The sequence below is a fragment of the Bison bison genome, unplaced genomic scaffold (genome assembly GCF_000754665.1).
Source record: "Bison bison bison isolate TAMUID 2011002044 unplaced genomic scaffold, Bison_UMD1.0 scf7180017864376, whole genome shotgun sequence".
Lineage (NCBI taxonomy): Eukaryota > Metazoa > Chordata > Mammalia > Artiodactyla > Bovidae > Bison > Bison bison.
In genome coordinates, this window is record NW_011494948.1 from 11,957,158 (window position 1) to 11,972,947 (window position 15,790).

Sequence of the window (15,790 nt, forward strand, 5' to 3'; positions counted from 1 at the left end):
TTTTTTTCTCAAGGGATTTTATAACTGAGCTTCAAATAGAATTAAAAAAAAAATAGTATATGACATAATTCTAGCCCTAAGTCTTGGGAGTCTACTTTTAGCAGACACTGTCTTTTTATATTTTGCTCAGTTTTGGTGGCTTAGTGCTGTAGACTATGAAAATGCATGATTTTTTTTCCTATTGCCAGGGATGGGAAACTTTATGGCTATATTTTCAAATTCTGTGAATCCCCCTTACTAAATTACCCCTTATCTGATGAGGAACTAGATTCTTTGGATGAATGAAAAATAGAGAAGTGCCTATTGGTTTTTATTACATACATTTTATGTACTTAATTTTCTTTCTTTCTTTTTTTTTTCTAGAAGACAGAAATAGGATCACTTGTGAATGCAGCTGTAGGTGATAGTATAAACTGTCTTTCCAGGGAGGGACTGAAATTTGCATAATACGTCTATTATAAATACTGCCATTTCCCTTTGAGGTGTGTGTACAAGTAATTAGCCACATAGCGCATGGGAAGTTCTCAATTTGGTGCAACAGAGCTTAGAAACTTATTACTCTTAATCCAGGTGAACCACACCAGAAGCTTAGAACATCATGCAAATCAATTTCTGCATTTTCTATATAGTATTTGACAAAAAGCAAGATAGGCTGAAAGTTGGGAAAGGGCCAAGTGCTTAGTTCTCCTAACTCATTCTAATTTGCTCCAGATATTCAAAGAAAATCATTCTTCATTCTGTTGAATTCTTGGGGCAGGGGGTATAATTATGAGAGGAATCCATTGACCAAAAAAAGATGCACAGCGTGATAGCTGCAGTTAAGTTTTATATGGGGCAGAATGAGGACTGCAGCCCAGGAGACGGCACCTGAGACGGCACTGAGAAGCTGCTCCAGGCAGTGAGGGAAGGTCGCTATATGTGATTTCGGTGAAGGGGGTGTTCATTGCAATTAAGCACTTACTTTACAAGAGGTTTTCTGTTACTCCTGAGGAGCTGATGTCAGCTAAAGGGATTTAGTGTTTTTCTAGATATGAGGAGATACAAGGATTGGGATCATGCAATCAGTTTCTGAAAATATCTATCTTAAGACCTGTTCTACCGGTTTCACTGAAGCACAGAGTGACTCATTCTCTACCCTTAACTCCCTTCAGGTGTGTCAAAGGTCAGCAGCTGCAGCAGCACGGGATTCAACCTCCATGAAGACAGATGGCAAATGCCCTTGGCAAGCACCAGTTTGTAGTTGACAAACCTTTTTATTGTTCTTCAATATAGTGAGAAATAGAATTAGCACAGTTAGTTCAAATAACTTAGTTTAGATAGATGAAAATGCCTTTACTCATTTTCAAGAAAATATGAAATTTCTGATTGAGAAAAATAATATATAGTTTTTGAAATTCACTTTCAAAACATCATGGCATTTAAGCATTCCAATTTAATGACAGCTGAGAAAAACTAGAGTGAAACCTGTACCCCATAAAGTATATCCATCCTCCCCTTCATACATGGCAACACCACCATCTGGAAAAGCTAGATCTACCTGTATTTAGCCAAATACCAAGATAATATTGGTGTGATTTTTACTTTTCTGTTTCCTTCTGAATATTAGGTATGTTGTCAAGTATTATCATTTTAATTTTAGTACCTAACCAATGAATAATAATTAAAGAACTTTCGTAGAGTCAGAGTATGGCCTTCTTTTATTTGACTTCCCTGGTGGCTCAGAGGATAAAGTGTCTGCCTGCAACATGGGAGACTGGGGTTCGATCCCTGGGTCGGGAATATCCCCTGGAGAAGGAAATGGCAACTCACTCCAGTATTCTTGCCTGGAGAATCCCATGGATGGAGGAGCCTGGTAGGCTCTAGTCCAGGGGGTTGTTGCAAAGAGTCGGACATGACTGAGCGACTTCATTTTCACTTTCTTTCTTTCATAGGTGATGTCTTTCTATAAATATTGGGAAGGCAGTATTTTGAATTTGCTTTATTTTTACTTATTGTCAACATAAAAAAGTTATGACATTTTACAGGGGAGATAAAACTCTCAGAAATGAGATAAAGAACCAGTGCTCACTCATAATTAAGGGTCCTCCTTTAATTTATTTTGCTCTTAGAATAATTCATTGAGACACATTTTTGTTTCAACTGATGATTTTCTGCTGTGCAGTGTGTTAGGTACTGCGAAGTTTTCAGACAAAGTTGCATGTGATATATGAATTTTATAATCAGATAAGCAAAAGTTCTCAGCAGTTTTACTCATCAAGTAGCTAGTTCCAGGGAGTCCAACAGATGGTGTGTTTCATTAAGAATGCAGTGGAAATCTAGTAACTTCCATCTAGGGTGAGCATTCAAGATGAAGATGGAGAAGGTGAAAGTTGGATTAGGTCCTTGGCAGGATTTGAAAATTAGAAAAGAGAAATAAAATAGGTCCAGGTACAAGGCAAAAGGAATTAACACAGCATATTTGGTGGCTGGTATGAAAATCTGGCTTTGTATAATGAATAATGAGACAAAGCTAAACAAAAATAGGGACATCAGACAGTAAATAACTTTGCAGGTGTGTGGAGTGTGAATGAATTTGGTCTTTAGTCTATTGAATTTCGCTGATGGTGTGATTTTCAAGGAGACCTTTATAAAAGGCTGTTGGAGATAAGGTGGTTGGATATTCACTGTTTGATTGAAGTGCAATATAGGGAAGTATCAGAGCTGCAGTTAGAGGGTGGAGTGTCTTTTACCTGCTGCTGTTGCTGCTGCTAAGTCGCTTCAGTCGTGTCCGACTCTGTGGTGATAATTCATGCAGGGGAGGATGAGTCATTGTTGGAGAGCCTGCAGCATCCTCATCCTTTGGGCTGAGAACCGTGGTCATTTATTTAAGCTGCCTCCTGCTTCTGGTTCCCTTATTTTTCTTATTTGGCATATAGAAAAAATAGTGTGAGGCAACACGACTCCAGACTCAGAATTAAGACTTTTAATTTAAAATGTGAGTTGATTATATTATTTATTTTCTTTCTTTGAAGAGTTATACCTTCTGAAAAACCATCCCTGAGTGAAATGATCAGTCCTGTTTGCCTTACTTTATGCCTCCTTTCAGTATTTTTAACATTAACATTTACAAAATTGCACTGTAGTTCAGTTCACAAATCTTTACTGAGTGTATCTTGTGATGAATACAATGAAGAATAACTTAGAGGAAGATGAGATTTTTTGGTTTGGTTGGAATATATATGGAGAGTGTAATAGAAAATAAAAGATTGGAAGCACAAATTCTCAGTGTTGTGCTAGGCGAGTACGCTGGGAGATTTTGAACAGGAGAGTTGTTTTTAGATGCTACAGATGGGCATATTGACTCATTTATACTGTTTTGGTTGATTCAAATAACTTTTGCTAATGTTTATTTGAATAGGGGATCAATTTCTCAAAAAGCGAGTATACTAGCTAAAGTATACTAAACAATATCGGAAAATACTCAATAATATGAAATCTTTTTAGGAACCACCTCACTGGAATATAGTAGAGCAAAACTATTCTTAAGTAAATGGTACTAGGTAAGGAAAACAAGAGCTATATTAGTGTCTCAGGGTAAAGATTCTGCCTGCAATATAGGATACCCAGGTTTGATCCCTGGATTGGGAATATCACCCAGAGAAAGAAATGGCAACCCACTCCAGTATTTTTGTATGGGAAATCCCATGGGCAGAGGGGGCTGGTGGGCTATAGTCACAAGAGTTGGACATGACTTAGTGACTAAACCACCACCAAGGAAAACAAAACTCATTGTTGGCCAAATGAGCTCAGGGATCCTGTCTTCCTCACCTGACTCACATACACAAAAGCAATAGAAGTTTTAGTAAGGTTATTTAAAGAACAGGAGGAGAAAATATTTGGCATACTCCTAAGGAATGAGAATATGGCTATTTAGCACATTGTTTAATTCAGTGCCTTGGTATATTTAGATCCTTTGTGACTTGGGGAAAAAAATAGCCCAGAGAACAATGTAGATGTCATTTTGAATATTCTTTCTTTTGCCATGAATCAAATCAGATAAGAAATTTATATCAACCAAACAATCAGACCAAGACCAGTATCTGTTAGCCTCATTCAATATATTTGGTGAACAGTTTCTCTTATAGCATCTCAAATGTCAGCTTTTGTGGAGAATAGATTCATATTTTCTCTTTTTTCCTTCCTCTCTGTCCCCCTTCCCCTCCCTTTCTCTCTCTCCTCATCCCTCTCTCTCCCCACCGTCTCTCTCTCTCTCTCTCTCACACACACACTCTTTCTCTCTCTCTCTCTCTCTCACACACACACTCATACACATAGAGTGCTTAAGCCACATAGTTAAAGTCAGTGGTCTGATGGACTGATGAGTTGTGCTTTGTGTGAGTTACTAGTTCTAGTTCTGAATTACTAATGGCCAGTTGATCCTATTTGGTATTCCTATAATACAGTGAGCCACTCTGGTGCTAACCTATTGATGGATATAAAAAAGAAGGAAATTAAAATTACTTTCAGTTGAGCAATATGGGTTGAAAGTATAATATAAGCTCTTGTGGTTTTGATGAAGGTCCTATTTTATTGCTTAGATATGATAAAAATGTGATTAACCAAGGTTACCAGGATTTTCTGTTACTATAAATGGAGATGTTTTTCAGCTACTTGGTTTTTGTGACAATTTTGCAAATGAAAATTAAACATCTCATTCATGGATCATGGGAGGAATATATCTATAATGATTCTCTTTAACCAAAATAGGGCCTTGGCCTGACATTGCACACAATCTGGTAGAACTGAGACAGTTGAGTTGGGAGTATGAGGCTTATATTTCTTTATTGCATAGGAATTCAATAAGATTATAGAGTTTCCCGGCCCAAATTTAACAGATAACCACATACATCAAGAATAAGACACAAGAGGGGCTTAAATATGAGCTGAAATTGCCATCACTGAGCAAAGTGAAAGGGAGGGAATCTGTAAAAATCAGAGTAAAATTTGTTTGCTGATAAGGAAAATTTGATAATAATAACCTTTAAGTTCCCTTCTATTCCTAATTTTCTATGACTTAAACTTGAACATGCAGGTTAAGTTATTGACACTTGGAATTCCACTGCTGCTGCTGCTGCTAAGTCACTTCAGTCATGTCCGACTCTGTGCGACCCCATAGATGGCAGCCCACCAGGCTCTGCCATCCCTGGCATTCTCCAGGCAAGAACACTGGAGTGGGTTGCCATTTCCTTCTCCGTAGAATTCCACTAGGAGGTTCTAAACTGAGTTCTAAGACCTTTCCATCTCTTTCTGGCTTGGTAACATCTTTAAGAATGTAGGCAAAAACTGACTGCTGTGCCAGATCAGTTGATACAGGCTTTTATTTGGTTGATAGTGATGCAACACAAAGCCTAGATCTGTGCTGCTGCTGCTGCTGCTGCTAAGTCGATTTAGTCGTGTCCGACTCTGTGTGACCCCATAGACGGAAGCTGATCTTGTTGAAATAATTGATAGCCACCACCACTTAGGAAACAAGTTAAGTGAGAGGGCTGATGTCAAGGACTGAGGGTTAAAACGGTGAATCGAACTCTGGCCATCTGGCCATTTGATCCAAAGAACTTTAGGCAGAAATGTCCAGCACCATGGACAGCTCTTCAGTACTGTGGTGTGAATGCAAAGCCACCTAGGGTTTACTTGTGGAAATTGCCTTCCAGGCAATTGTTTTTAATTTATGCAAGCCTCATAAAAAAGTTTATTTACGCAAGTCTCAGTTTTCTGATGGACAAGGCAATGGCAACCCACTCCAGTACTCTTGCCTGGAAAATCCCATGGACGGAGGAGCCTGGTAGGCTGAAGTCCATGGGGTCGAGAAGAGTCCGACATAACTGAGCGACTTCACTTTCACTTTTCACTTTCATGCATTGGAGAAGGAAATGACAACCCACTCCAGTGTTCTTGCCTGGAGAATCCCAGGGACGGGGGAGCCTGGTGGGCTGCCATCTATGGGGTCACACAGAGTCGGACACGACTGAAGTGACTTAGCAGCAGCAGTTTTCTGAAAATGGTTAGATTCTTCTTAAGGTATTAAATAGTAGTTAAAGAAACTGATAGAAAAGACCAGGATTTTTAAGCAGACCAGGGAAGCCTAGCAGATGCAGTTTATTGGTGAGAGAAGGGAACTAGGATATATTGCATGTCTTATAGGTTCAGACAGGAGTTCTTATATTTTATACCATTTAATTTGCATAACAACACGGTGTGCCATGGCAGTCCATGCCATGATCTTTCATCACAGCATATTCCTTCTGTTACTGCTGCTGAGGTGAAATCTGGGCCAGAGTGGTGAAAGAATTTAGGCTCTTGATTTTCCCAAGAGTGATCTCTTCTAAAGCTCTTCCTGGTGGCAGAACACAGGAGTTAAAGAAGGGGAATGTAAGCATTATACCTCAGCCCCCAATAAGGGGATATCAGAGCTTCCAAGGCAAGAAAGTGAGCCATGTATCCCAGAGCCCTTTTAGAAGGAGGTAAACCAAGCTTACTTGGATGACCCAGTTGTTACTAAGGTTGCTGCAGGTCTGACCATGGTGGGGATATTCTGCAAAGACCCTCAACACAGTGGCTATTAAAGGAAATGAAAACTTATACTTTAATATGTGTATGTGGTAACTTTATGTAGCACAGTGACATCTTAGTAAAAAGCATCTAACTACCTTTACAGTTATTTTAAGAGGAATGACATTCTGGTGTCATTAGCATTTAATATTTCCTGTTTTTAATGAAAGTGAAATATTTTTCTTGTGATTCCTTTGTAATTTTTATTCGACTTAATTTGATCTTTATTTCAAAACAGAATAGAATATCTAATTTTTTAATGAGCGTGAATTCTACAAGTAGAAAATGTACATTTGCATATGTAAACTGATGAACATAGAACGTATGATAATGGGAACTGACTGGGTAGCAAAGAAATACCCTCAACATCTTTACACACAATTTATCTTATGTATATAAGGACATGGACAACTACAGGGAGATTTATAAGATAACTATTTAAGTCCCTTTATCTGAAGATCAGTTAGGCTGGTATTTTTCATACCAGTTTGATAGATGCTTGTGATTATCTGTTCAACAGCCCATTGAAAAATAGGTTGAAGATGCAGTAATTTTCTACCTAGGTAGCATTTTAGATCCATTATCAGAGGGAAATGATTATTGTATGATGCTATTGTCCCTTGGAATTTTCAAAAGGAAAATGTTAGTGCTTTGACAGTTGTATGATGATGTATATAATAGAAAGAGCACTAGAGTTGAAATCAGAAGACACAGCTTTGAATTCCTGCTTCAGTATCTACCAGGTGCGTGGATTTTGGTAAATTATCTGTATCCTCTGATACACAGTTGCCTCCTGTGAAAATGGAACGGCCTACCCATGTCAGAGAATAGTTGTGATGTTATATTAGGTGATATTTGTCAAAGCACTTACAACTCGTGACACATATTTTTAAAAGAAAATTTATTTGTAATAATTCCTCTTTTTTTTTTTTTTTTTTTGGTTATTTTCTGCAGAAAGTGAGTGAGAAGGTTGGAGGAGCTGAAGGAACCAAGCTAGATGATGACTTCAAAGAGATGGAGAGGGTGAGTCTTCATCACTTAGATTCCCTTGACATAAAATCTCCCAGCATACTAAGAGGAGAAGCGAGAAAGGAAAGGGGAAGCTGTTCTCCACGGGCACCTGAGAATGCAAAAGTTACTCCTAAAAGTACTCTCTTTGTAATGTATATTGTAAAACAGAAGATGTAAATTGCCTTTTTTTTTTTTTTTCTTTTTTCACTATCCTGAGAACAAAGCCTCCATGAAGGTGAAATGTCATAATGGATTTTATCATCACTTTTCCAAATAGGGACAATATGGAGCTGGTGTTTGAATTGGACTGGGCTGGTACGAAAAGAAGAGAAGGTGGGGAATGATGTATCAGATGTTTTGGGGAGAGTTGCAGTCACTCTCTAGCTTTCGAGAACTTCCCTGAGGGGACTGTGCCAGCACGAGTCAGCAGGTGCAGTGAATGTAGTTGTGAGCCTGTCTGCTCTTGGCCTGATTCACCTACACTGCTTGTTACACAAGTCTGGGTATTGCTCTGGGCCTCTGTATTCTCATAAATGTAAAAGGAGAATACACGTTCATTCTTCAGAGATTTATTAAGGATGAAAAATAATATAAATCATATAACATTCTTTCTTAAAAGAGCAGATTCTCAACAAGTGAGAGTGGAGGTGGTGAACAAAATACATGTTTTCATTTTTCTTGTGACAGATGCCATGTTTTCCCTTTTGCTTTTCTTTCATTTTGAGACGGTTCATTGAAAGAGATACATAGGCTTACGATGGAGAATGGATATTACATCATGCAATTAATTATTTTAGATGTTAAATTGTGAATGAGTAAAGGATCTGGGAATCCAAACCGTGTACTTGAACAGGGAGAATGTCAAAAGCCCGTGATACCCAGAAACCACATTTTTTACTTAGTCTATCTCAGTTCTAGTGGGCCACCTCAGTTTTGCTATTAATATTTTTGCTGTCTGCATGAAGGATCAAGCAGAAAATTCCTAGATGCTTTCTGCCCTGTCTTTTTCAGTTTTTGTTCTGAAGAGTTCACTGATGAACAAAGCAAATTTTTGTTTTGTACCTCCTTTGAGGCAGGCTTGTGGGATACATTAGTAAACAGGATAGATAAGGTTCCTGACTGAATTAAATTCATAATCTAGTGGGGAAAACACACTTTAGACAATTACTGTCCAGTGTGGCAAGGGTAATGAAACATGGCACTAGAGAAGCTTGGAATGGAGGAAACTCACCCACATAGGGTGGTCAGGGAAGACTTTCCTGATATTTAAGAATATAAAGAACAAGCAAGAGTAAGCAGAGCCCAATGTGTTTCTAGTAAAGGAAACAGCAAGAGAGGACCAGACGCATTGGAGTTCCTGAAGAAAAGATGAGTGGCCCAGAGACTGGAATCTTGTGAAATAGACTATTCAGTGTTTAGATAAAGCAGCCAAATAGCTGGTATTTCTGGCCAAGTTTTTGAGGTGGACCTCACTGATAGACAGAGATCTGATAGACAGAGCGCCTGATGAACTATGGACGGAGGTTCGTAACATTGTATAGGAGACAGGAATCAAGACCATCCCCGTGGAAAAGAAATGCAAAAAAGCAAAATGGCTGTCTGAGGAGGCCTTACAAATAGCTGTGAAAAGAAGAGAAGTGAAAAGCAAAGGAGAAAAGGAAAGATATAAGCATCTGAATGCAGAGTTCCAAAGAATAGCAAGGAGAGATAAGCCTTCCTCTGTGATCAATGCAAAGAAATAGAGGAAAACAACAGAATGGGAAAGACTAGAGATCTCTTCAAGAAAATTAGAGATACCAAGGGAACATTTCATGCAAAGATGGGCTCGATAAAGGACAGAAATGGTATGGACCTAACAGAAGCAGAAGGTATTAAGAAGAGGTGGCAAGAATACACAGAAAAACTATACAAAAAAGATCTTCACGACCCAGATAATCATGATGGTGTGATCACTCACCTAGAGCCGGACATCTTAGAATGTGAAGTCAAGTGGGCCTTAGGAAGCATTACTATGAACAAAGTTAGTGGAGGTGATGGAATTCCAGTTGAACTATTTCAAATCCTGAAAGATGATGCTGTGGAAGTGGTGCACTCAGTCTGCCAGCAAATTTGGAAAACTCAGCAGTGGCCACAGACTGGAAAAGGTCAGTTTTCATTCCAATCCCAAAGAAAGGCAATCCAAAAGAATGCTCAAACTACTGCCCAGTTGCACTCATTTCACACGCTAGTAAAGTAATGCTCAAAATTCTCCAAGCCAGGCTTCAGCAATATGTGAACCACAAACTTCCAGATGTTCAAGCTGGTTTTAGAAAGGGCAGAGGAACCAGAGACCAAATTGCCAGCATTTGCTGGATCATGGAAAAAGCAAGAGAGTTCCAGAAAAACATCTATTTCTGCTTTATTGACTATGCCAAAGCCTTTGACTGTGTGGATCACAATCAACTGTGGAAAATTCTGAAAGAGATGGGAATACCGGACCACCTGACTTGCCTCTTGAGAAACTTGTATGCAGGTCAGGAAGCAACGATTAGAACTGGACATGGAACAACAGACTGGTTCCAAATAGGAAAAGGAGTATGTCAAGGCTGTATATTGTCACCCTGCTTATTTAACTTATATGCAGAGTACATCATGAGAAATGCTGGACTGGAGGAAGCACACGCTGGAATCAAGATTGCTGGGAGAAATATCAATAACCCCAGATATGCAGATGACACCACCCTTATGGCAGAAAGTGAAGAGGAACTCAAAAGCCTCTTGATGAAAGTGAAAGAGGAGAGTGAAAAAGTTGGCTTAAAGCTCAACATTCAGAAAACTAAGATCATGGCATCTGGTCCCATCACTTCATGGGAAATAGATGGGGAAACAGTAGGAACAGTGTCAGCCTTTATTTTTGGGGGGCTCCAAAATCACTGCAGATGGTGACTGCAGCCATGAAATTAAAAGATGCTTACTCCTTGGAAGCAAAGTTGTGACCAACCTAGATAGCATATTGAAAAGCAGAGATACTATTTTGCCAACAAAGTTCCGTCTAGTCAAGGCTATGGTTTTTCCAGTGGTCATATATGGATGTAAGAGTTGGACTGTGAAGAAGGCTGAGTGCCAAATAATTGATGCTTTTGAGCTGTGGTGTTGGAGAAGACTCTTGAGAGTCCCTTGGACTGCAAGGAGATCCAACCAGTCCATCCTAAAGGAGATCAGTCCTGGGTGTTCATTAGAAGGACTGATGCTGAAGCTGAAACTCCAATACTTGGGCCACCTGATGCAAAGAGTTGACTCATTGGAAAAGACCCTGATGCTGGGAGGGATTAGGGGCAGGAGGAGAAGGGGACGACAGAGGATGAGATGGCTGGATGGCATCACCAACTCGATGGACATGAGTTTGGGTGAACTCTGGGAGTTGTTGATGGACAGGAAGACCTGGTGTGCTGTGATTCATGTCCAATGCAGAGTTGGACATGACTGAGCGACTGAACTGAACTGAGCTCACTGATAGAATAAGGACCCTCACTGATAGGAGATTTAATATGAGAGTCCTGAGCCCTGACCTGAAGTCTGGGAAGCCAGCCTTTTACACTGAATGCCTGACAGCCACGTGCTTCCATTGGACTGAAGTCTGCATTGGTCTCTATTTCTCATCTCTGGATGGTTTGAAATACCACTTAACCTTCAGCCAAAGCTAGGCCACTGCTGTTCATAGTTTTTGAAACAGAATTCTACCCATCCTTCTTTTACAGCATCTGGGCTCTAGAATCTGACACACCTGCTCAGAATAACTTGGCTTTGACTCCTCCTTCCCCGTTTGTATTGGAGTTCCATCCCCATCTTTATGAGCAGCCCCATGGGTCTGTTGATTTGCACCAATCTTGTCTACACCCAGTCTTCCTTCATCCCCCTTATTCTCTCCCTCCCCTCCTCCCCTACCCTGGAGGGAATATATAATATGCCACTCGGTCAGAGCCCTGTCATTAGTGACAGGTTAGGCTGGTATTATATTTAGGAATTTAGGACTAAGGAATCAGAATTGGAGTCCTGCTTTCAGCCTCTGCCAGGACATAGGCAATAAGCCCAGTAGCCCACTGCCAAAGCTGAGACTAACTTTCTGTTTCTTAAAAATGAGACTAAAAAGAAGAAATTTGGAGAATAGACTTTATAACTGAATGACTAATTAGGGCTTTGAATCCATACCAATCTTGCAAAGTAATAGGAATAAAAGAACATCTTATAAATATTCTGCTTCAGACAAAGACCCACAGATGTCCCTCTAAGTCTGAAAAAGGAAAGTTAGTCGCTCAGTTGTGACCAACTCTTTGCAACCCCATGGACTGTAACTCACCAGGCTCCTCTGTCCATGGAATTTTCCAGGCAAGGATATTGGAGTGGGTTGCCATTTGTTTCTCCAGGGGATCTTCCTAATCCAGGGATTGAACCCAGATCTCCTGCATAGCAGGCAGATTCTTTACTGTTTGAGCCACCAGATAACACCGATTTCTCCTATTTCCTAGAAAATAATGAGTTTCTGAAGTTTTTATTTCAAAATCTAAATATTTCTGTAATGAAGTTTTGTTGATTGAAGAACACACCTGTGGTTTTGTATTTGGACTTATACCTAGGTAAATTGAGAGATTTAGATTTCAGTGAGATGTGGAAATTATTTAATTCCACTTTATTCCACTTATCCTTTGTCTTATCTGTGGTTCTGTGCCAAGTTTTGCACTCTCCACTCATGTTAAAATTCACATTAAAGGTAGAGACTTACGTGGTAATCAGAAAACACCTGGTTTAAATTTAGACTCCCAAACTGTGCCTTCTGTTAATGTGTTTATTACTCACAGACAGATTTTTACTCAGTGTTCCCAAGCCTGCAGAAGAATCACCTCTCCATGGTTGGTTTTCTGATCATCAAGCATTTAGAATAGAGAACCTTTGTTCAGCTGTGTTCTCAGGGGTGCAATTAGACAACAAAATGAGATAGATTAGAGGTTTGCATCAAGCAAGACTACTGGAAAGAGAACTGGTATTCCTAGTTTCCCAGCAACCCCACTGCTGGGCATACACACAGAGGAAACCAGAATTGAAAGAGACATGTGTACCCCAATGTTCATCGCAGCACTGTTTACAATAGCCAGGACATGGAAGCAACCTAGATGTCCATCAGCAGACGAATGGATGAGAAAGCTGTGGTACATATACACAATGGAATATTACTCAGCCATTAAAAAGAATGCATTTGAATCAGTTCTAATGAGGTGGATAAAACTGGAGCCTATTATACAGAGTGAAGTAAGTTAGAAAAACACCGATACATATACTAACGTATATATATAGAATTTAGAAAGATGGTAACGATGACCCTATATGCAAGACACAAAAGACACACAGATGTATAGAACAGTCTTTTGGACTCTGTGGGAGAAGATAAGGGTAGGATGATTTGAGAGAATAGCATTGAAACATGTGTATTATCATATGTGAAACAGATCGCCAGTCCAGGTTTGATGCATGAGACAGGGTCTCAGGGCTGGTGCCCTGGGATGACTTGAGGCATAGGATGGGGAGGGAGGTGGGAGGCGGGTTCAGGATGGAGAACACATGTACACTCATGGCAGATTCATGTCAATGTATGGCAAAAACCACTACAATATTATAATTAGCCTCCAATTAAAATAAATAAATACAATTTTTTTATAAAGCCACCCTGACCACTCTCCTGCTGAGATGCAGTAAAATTACCTGTGTACCTCTTAGCCCGTGTAGCCTTCCCCTCGAGGAGCTGACTGGGTGGAATCCTTCCACTGTACTGTCTCTGCAGGAACCCTGCTATCACCATTTCTGTCCTCTTCGTAGTTGCCTCACGTGGAATTGTTTCTTTGTGAGTTTTCAATAGTATCTGCTGCTTACAAGCTTCCTCAAACATTGTGTGGATTCCTCAAAAATCCACTGTGTGGATTTTTTTCTTTGAAAAGCTTCAGATTTTTTGGCAAGAGTGTTGCAGGAAGGAGAATGCCTTCCAAGGCCCAAGAGTGGGCTCTTGTCTAATACTCGGAAATGAATTGTCTGAGGAGACACACAAGCTGACAAAGCAAGAGACTTTATTGGGAAGGGGCAGCTGGGCAGAGAGAAGTAGAGTTAGGGAACACAGGAGAACTTCTCTGCCATATGGCTTGCAATCTCAGGTTTTATGGTGATGAGTTTAGCTTTCAGATTATCTTTTGCCAGTCATTCTGACTCAGGGTCCTTCCTGGCAGTTCATGCATTGCTCAGCCAAGATGGATGCCAGTGAGAAGGATTCTGGGAGGTGGTAGGACCACCTTTTGATCTTTCCCAAATTCTTCTGGTTGTTGGTGGCTTGTTAGATCTGTGTTCCTTACAGAGGACCTCCTGTCGTGTAAAATAATGCATGCAAATTGTTACTGTAGTGCCTGGCCAAGGTGAGTGGTTTCAGTCAATGTGCTTCCCCTAACAACAGGGAATACTGGAATTTAAGGGACCTCTGGTTTCCTCACAGATTTACATCAGTTGATGCAGTGATTCTGTGTGTGTGTGATTATGTTCATTAATTCACATGAAATATCTATAAATGCTTCCATGTGACAGGCATGCTGCTGGACACCAGGAATACAAAGATGATTAAGGTGCAGTTCCTGCCTTCAAGGAGCTTTCAGTTTTGATAGAAGAAATAGGCACAGAGCTGAGTGTCTTACAAGACATGATGCTTGGTGTTTTTGAAAGTATTTTCATGGAAGACCTAACTCAGACTGGGTAGATCCAGTGGAATGTTTCTAGAGGAGAGGGCACTTGAGCTAAATTCTGAAATTTTCTCTTGTTTCTGTGTACATGAGTTATGTAAAAGTCCAAACCAAGGAATACAGTGTCTCCTTTTTCAGCCTGAAAAGTATCATAGGAAATCCCTGCTGTTGAAACTGAGAGAATTAACTTAGGCAGGTTGATAAGGAGTCCAAGCCTAAGGTCCCTTTCAGAAGGAGGTGAACATTGTTTCTTTTTCACATTATTTTGCTTTAGACACATAGGTCTCTTAGCCAGCAGTATCTCTTGCTCAAGGACATGCTTTTTTGAGCTCAGAATGTATGTTATGGGAGAAGGTCTGGGTAGAACGTCCACAGCCTTGAGCTCTGGAATAACCTGTTCCTTCTGGCTAATCTTGTGCCGATGTCATCCCAGGATGTATGTTATGGGAAAGGGTATGGGCAAAATTTTCACAGCCTTGAGGTATTTTTTCTGTTCTTAGCAACTAGCAGAAAAGTATATAATGTTCTGCTTAAACTAGCAAGGCAGGTACTCTCCTACCCCCTTCTGATGTCTATGTCAGAAGCTTTTTCTATCACTTTCACTTTAAATAAAAATCTACACAAAGCTCTGAGTGACTGAGACTGTCTTTGGTCCTGGAGTTAAATCTGCCTTGGAGACCACGAATCTGGCAGCACCATTCACCATAAGCCATCATCTTTGGGGCTCATCCAGGATCCTAGGACAAGGTATAGCTATCACTATCATCTTGGGGGCTCATTCGGGATCCCAAGACAAAGTATGTCTATCATCTTGGGGCTAAGCTAAAACTATCATCTTGGGGGCTCATCTGAGATCCCAAGACAAGGTATCAGGATATCTTATCACTATCATCTTGGGGGCTTGTCTGGGATCCAAAGACAAAGTGTAGCTACCATCTTGGGGGCTAAGATAAAGCTATCAAAACCAGGAGTCCTCAAGTTGAAAGCATTGCTATAGACCATTTTAATGACAATGGAATTTATCTGAAGGGGCAGCCTCAAGTTTTTTTTTAACTTTTTATTTTATATTGGAGTGCATGCTCAGTCACTTTAGTCATGTCTGATTCTGTGCAGCCCTATGGACTATAGCCTGCCAGCTCCTCTGTCCATGGGATTCTCCAGAGCAAGAATACTGGAGTGGGTTGCTATGCCCTCCTCCAGGGGATCTTCCCGACCAAGGGATTGAACCCATGGCATCTTCTGCATCTCAGGAGAGTCTTTACTGCTGAGCCACTGGTGAAGCCCTTATATTGGAGTATAGCCAATTAACAATATTGTGATAGTTTTAGGTCAGTTGCACCCCACTCCAGTACTCTTGCCTGGAGAATCCCATGGACAGAGGAGCCTGGTAGGCTGCAGTCCATGGGGTCGCTGAGGGTCGGACACGACTGAGTGACTTCACT

The 15,790-nt window shown here is 40.3% G+C and overlaps 1 protein-coding gene across 1 annotated transcript in view; it reads left to right on the top strand.

Moving 5' to 3' along the window:
• Window positions 1-15,790, top strand: part of SH3GL2 (SH3-domain GRB2-like 2) — a 146,559-nt gene that overhangs the window by 78,962 nt on the left and 51,807 nt on the right. Inside the window, exon 2 of the mRNA XM_010857054.1 lies at window positions 7,543-7,611. Within this exon, the coding sequence (XP_010855356.1) occupies window positions 7,543-7,611 (69 nt within the window). The remainder of the gene's footprint in view (window positions 1-7,542; window positions 7,612-15,790) is intronic.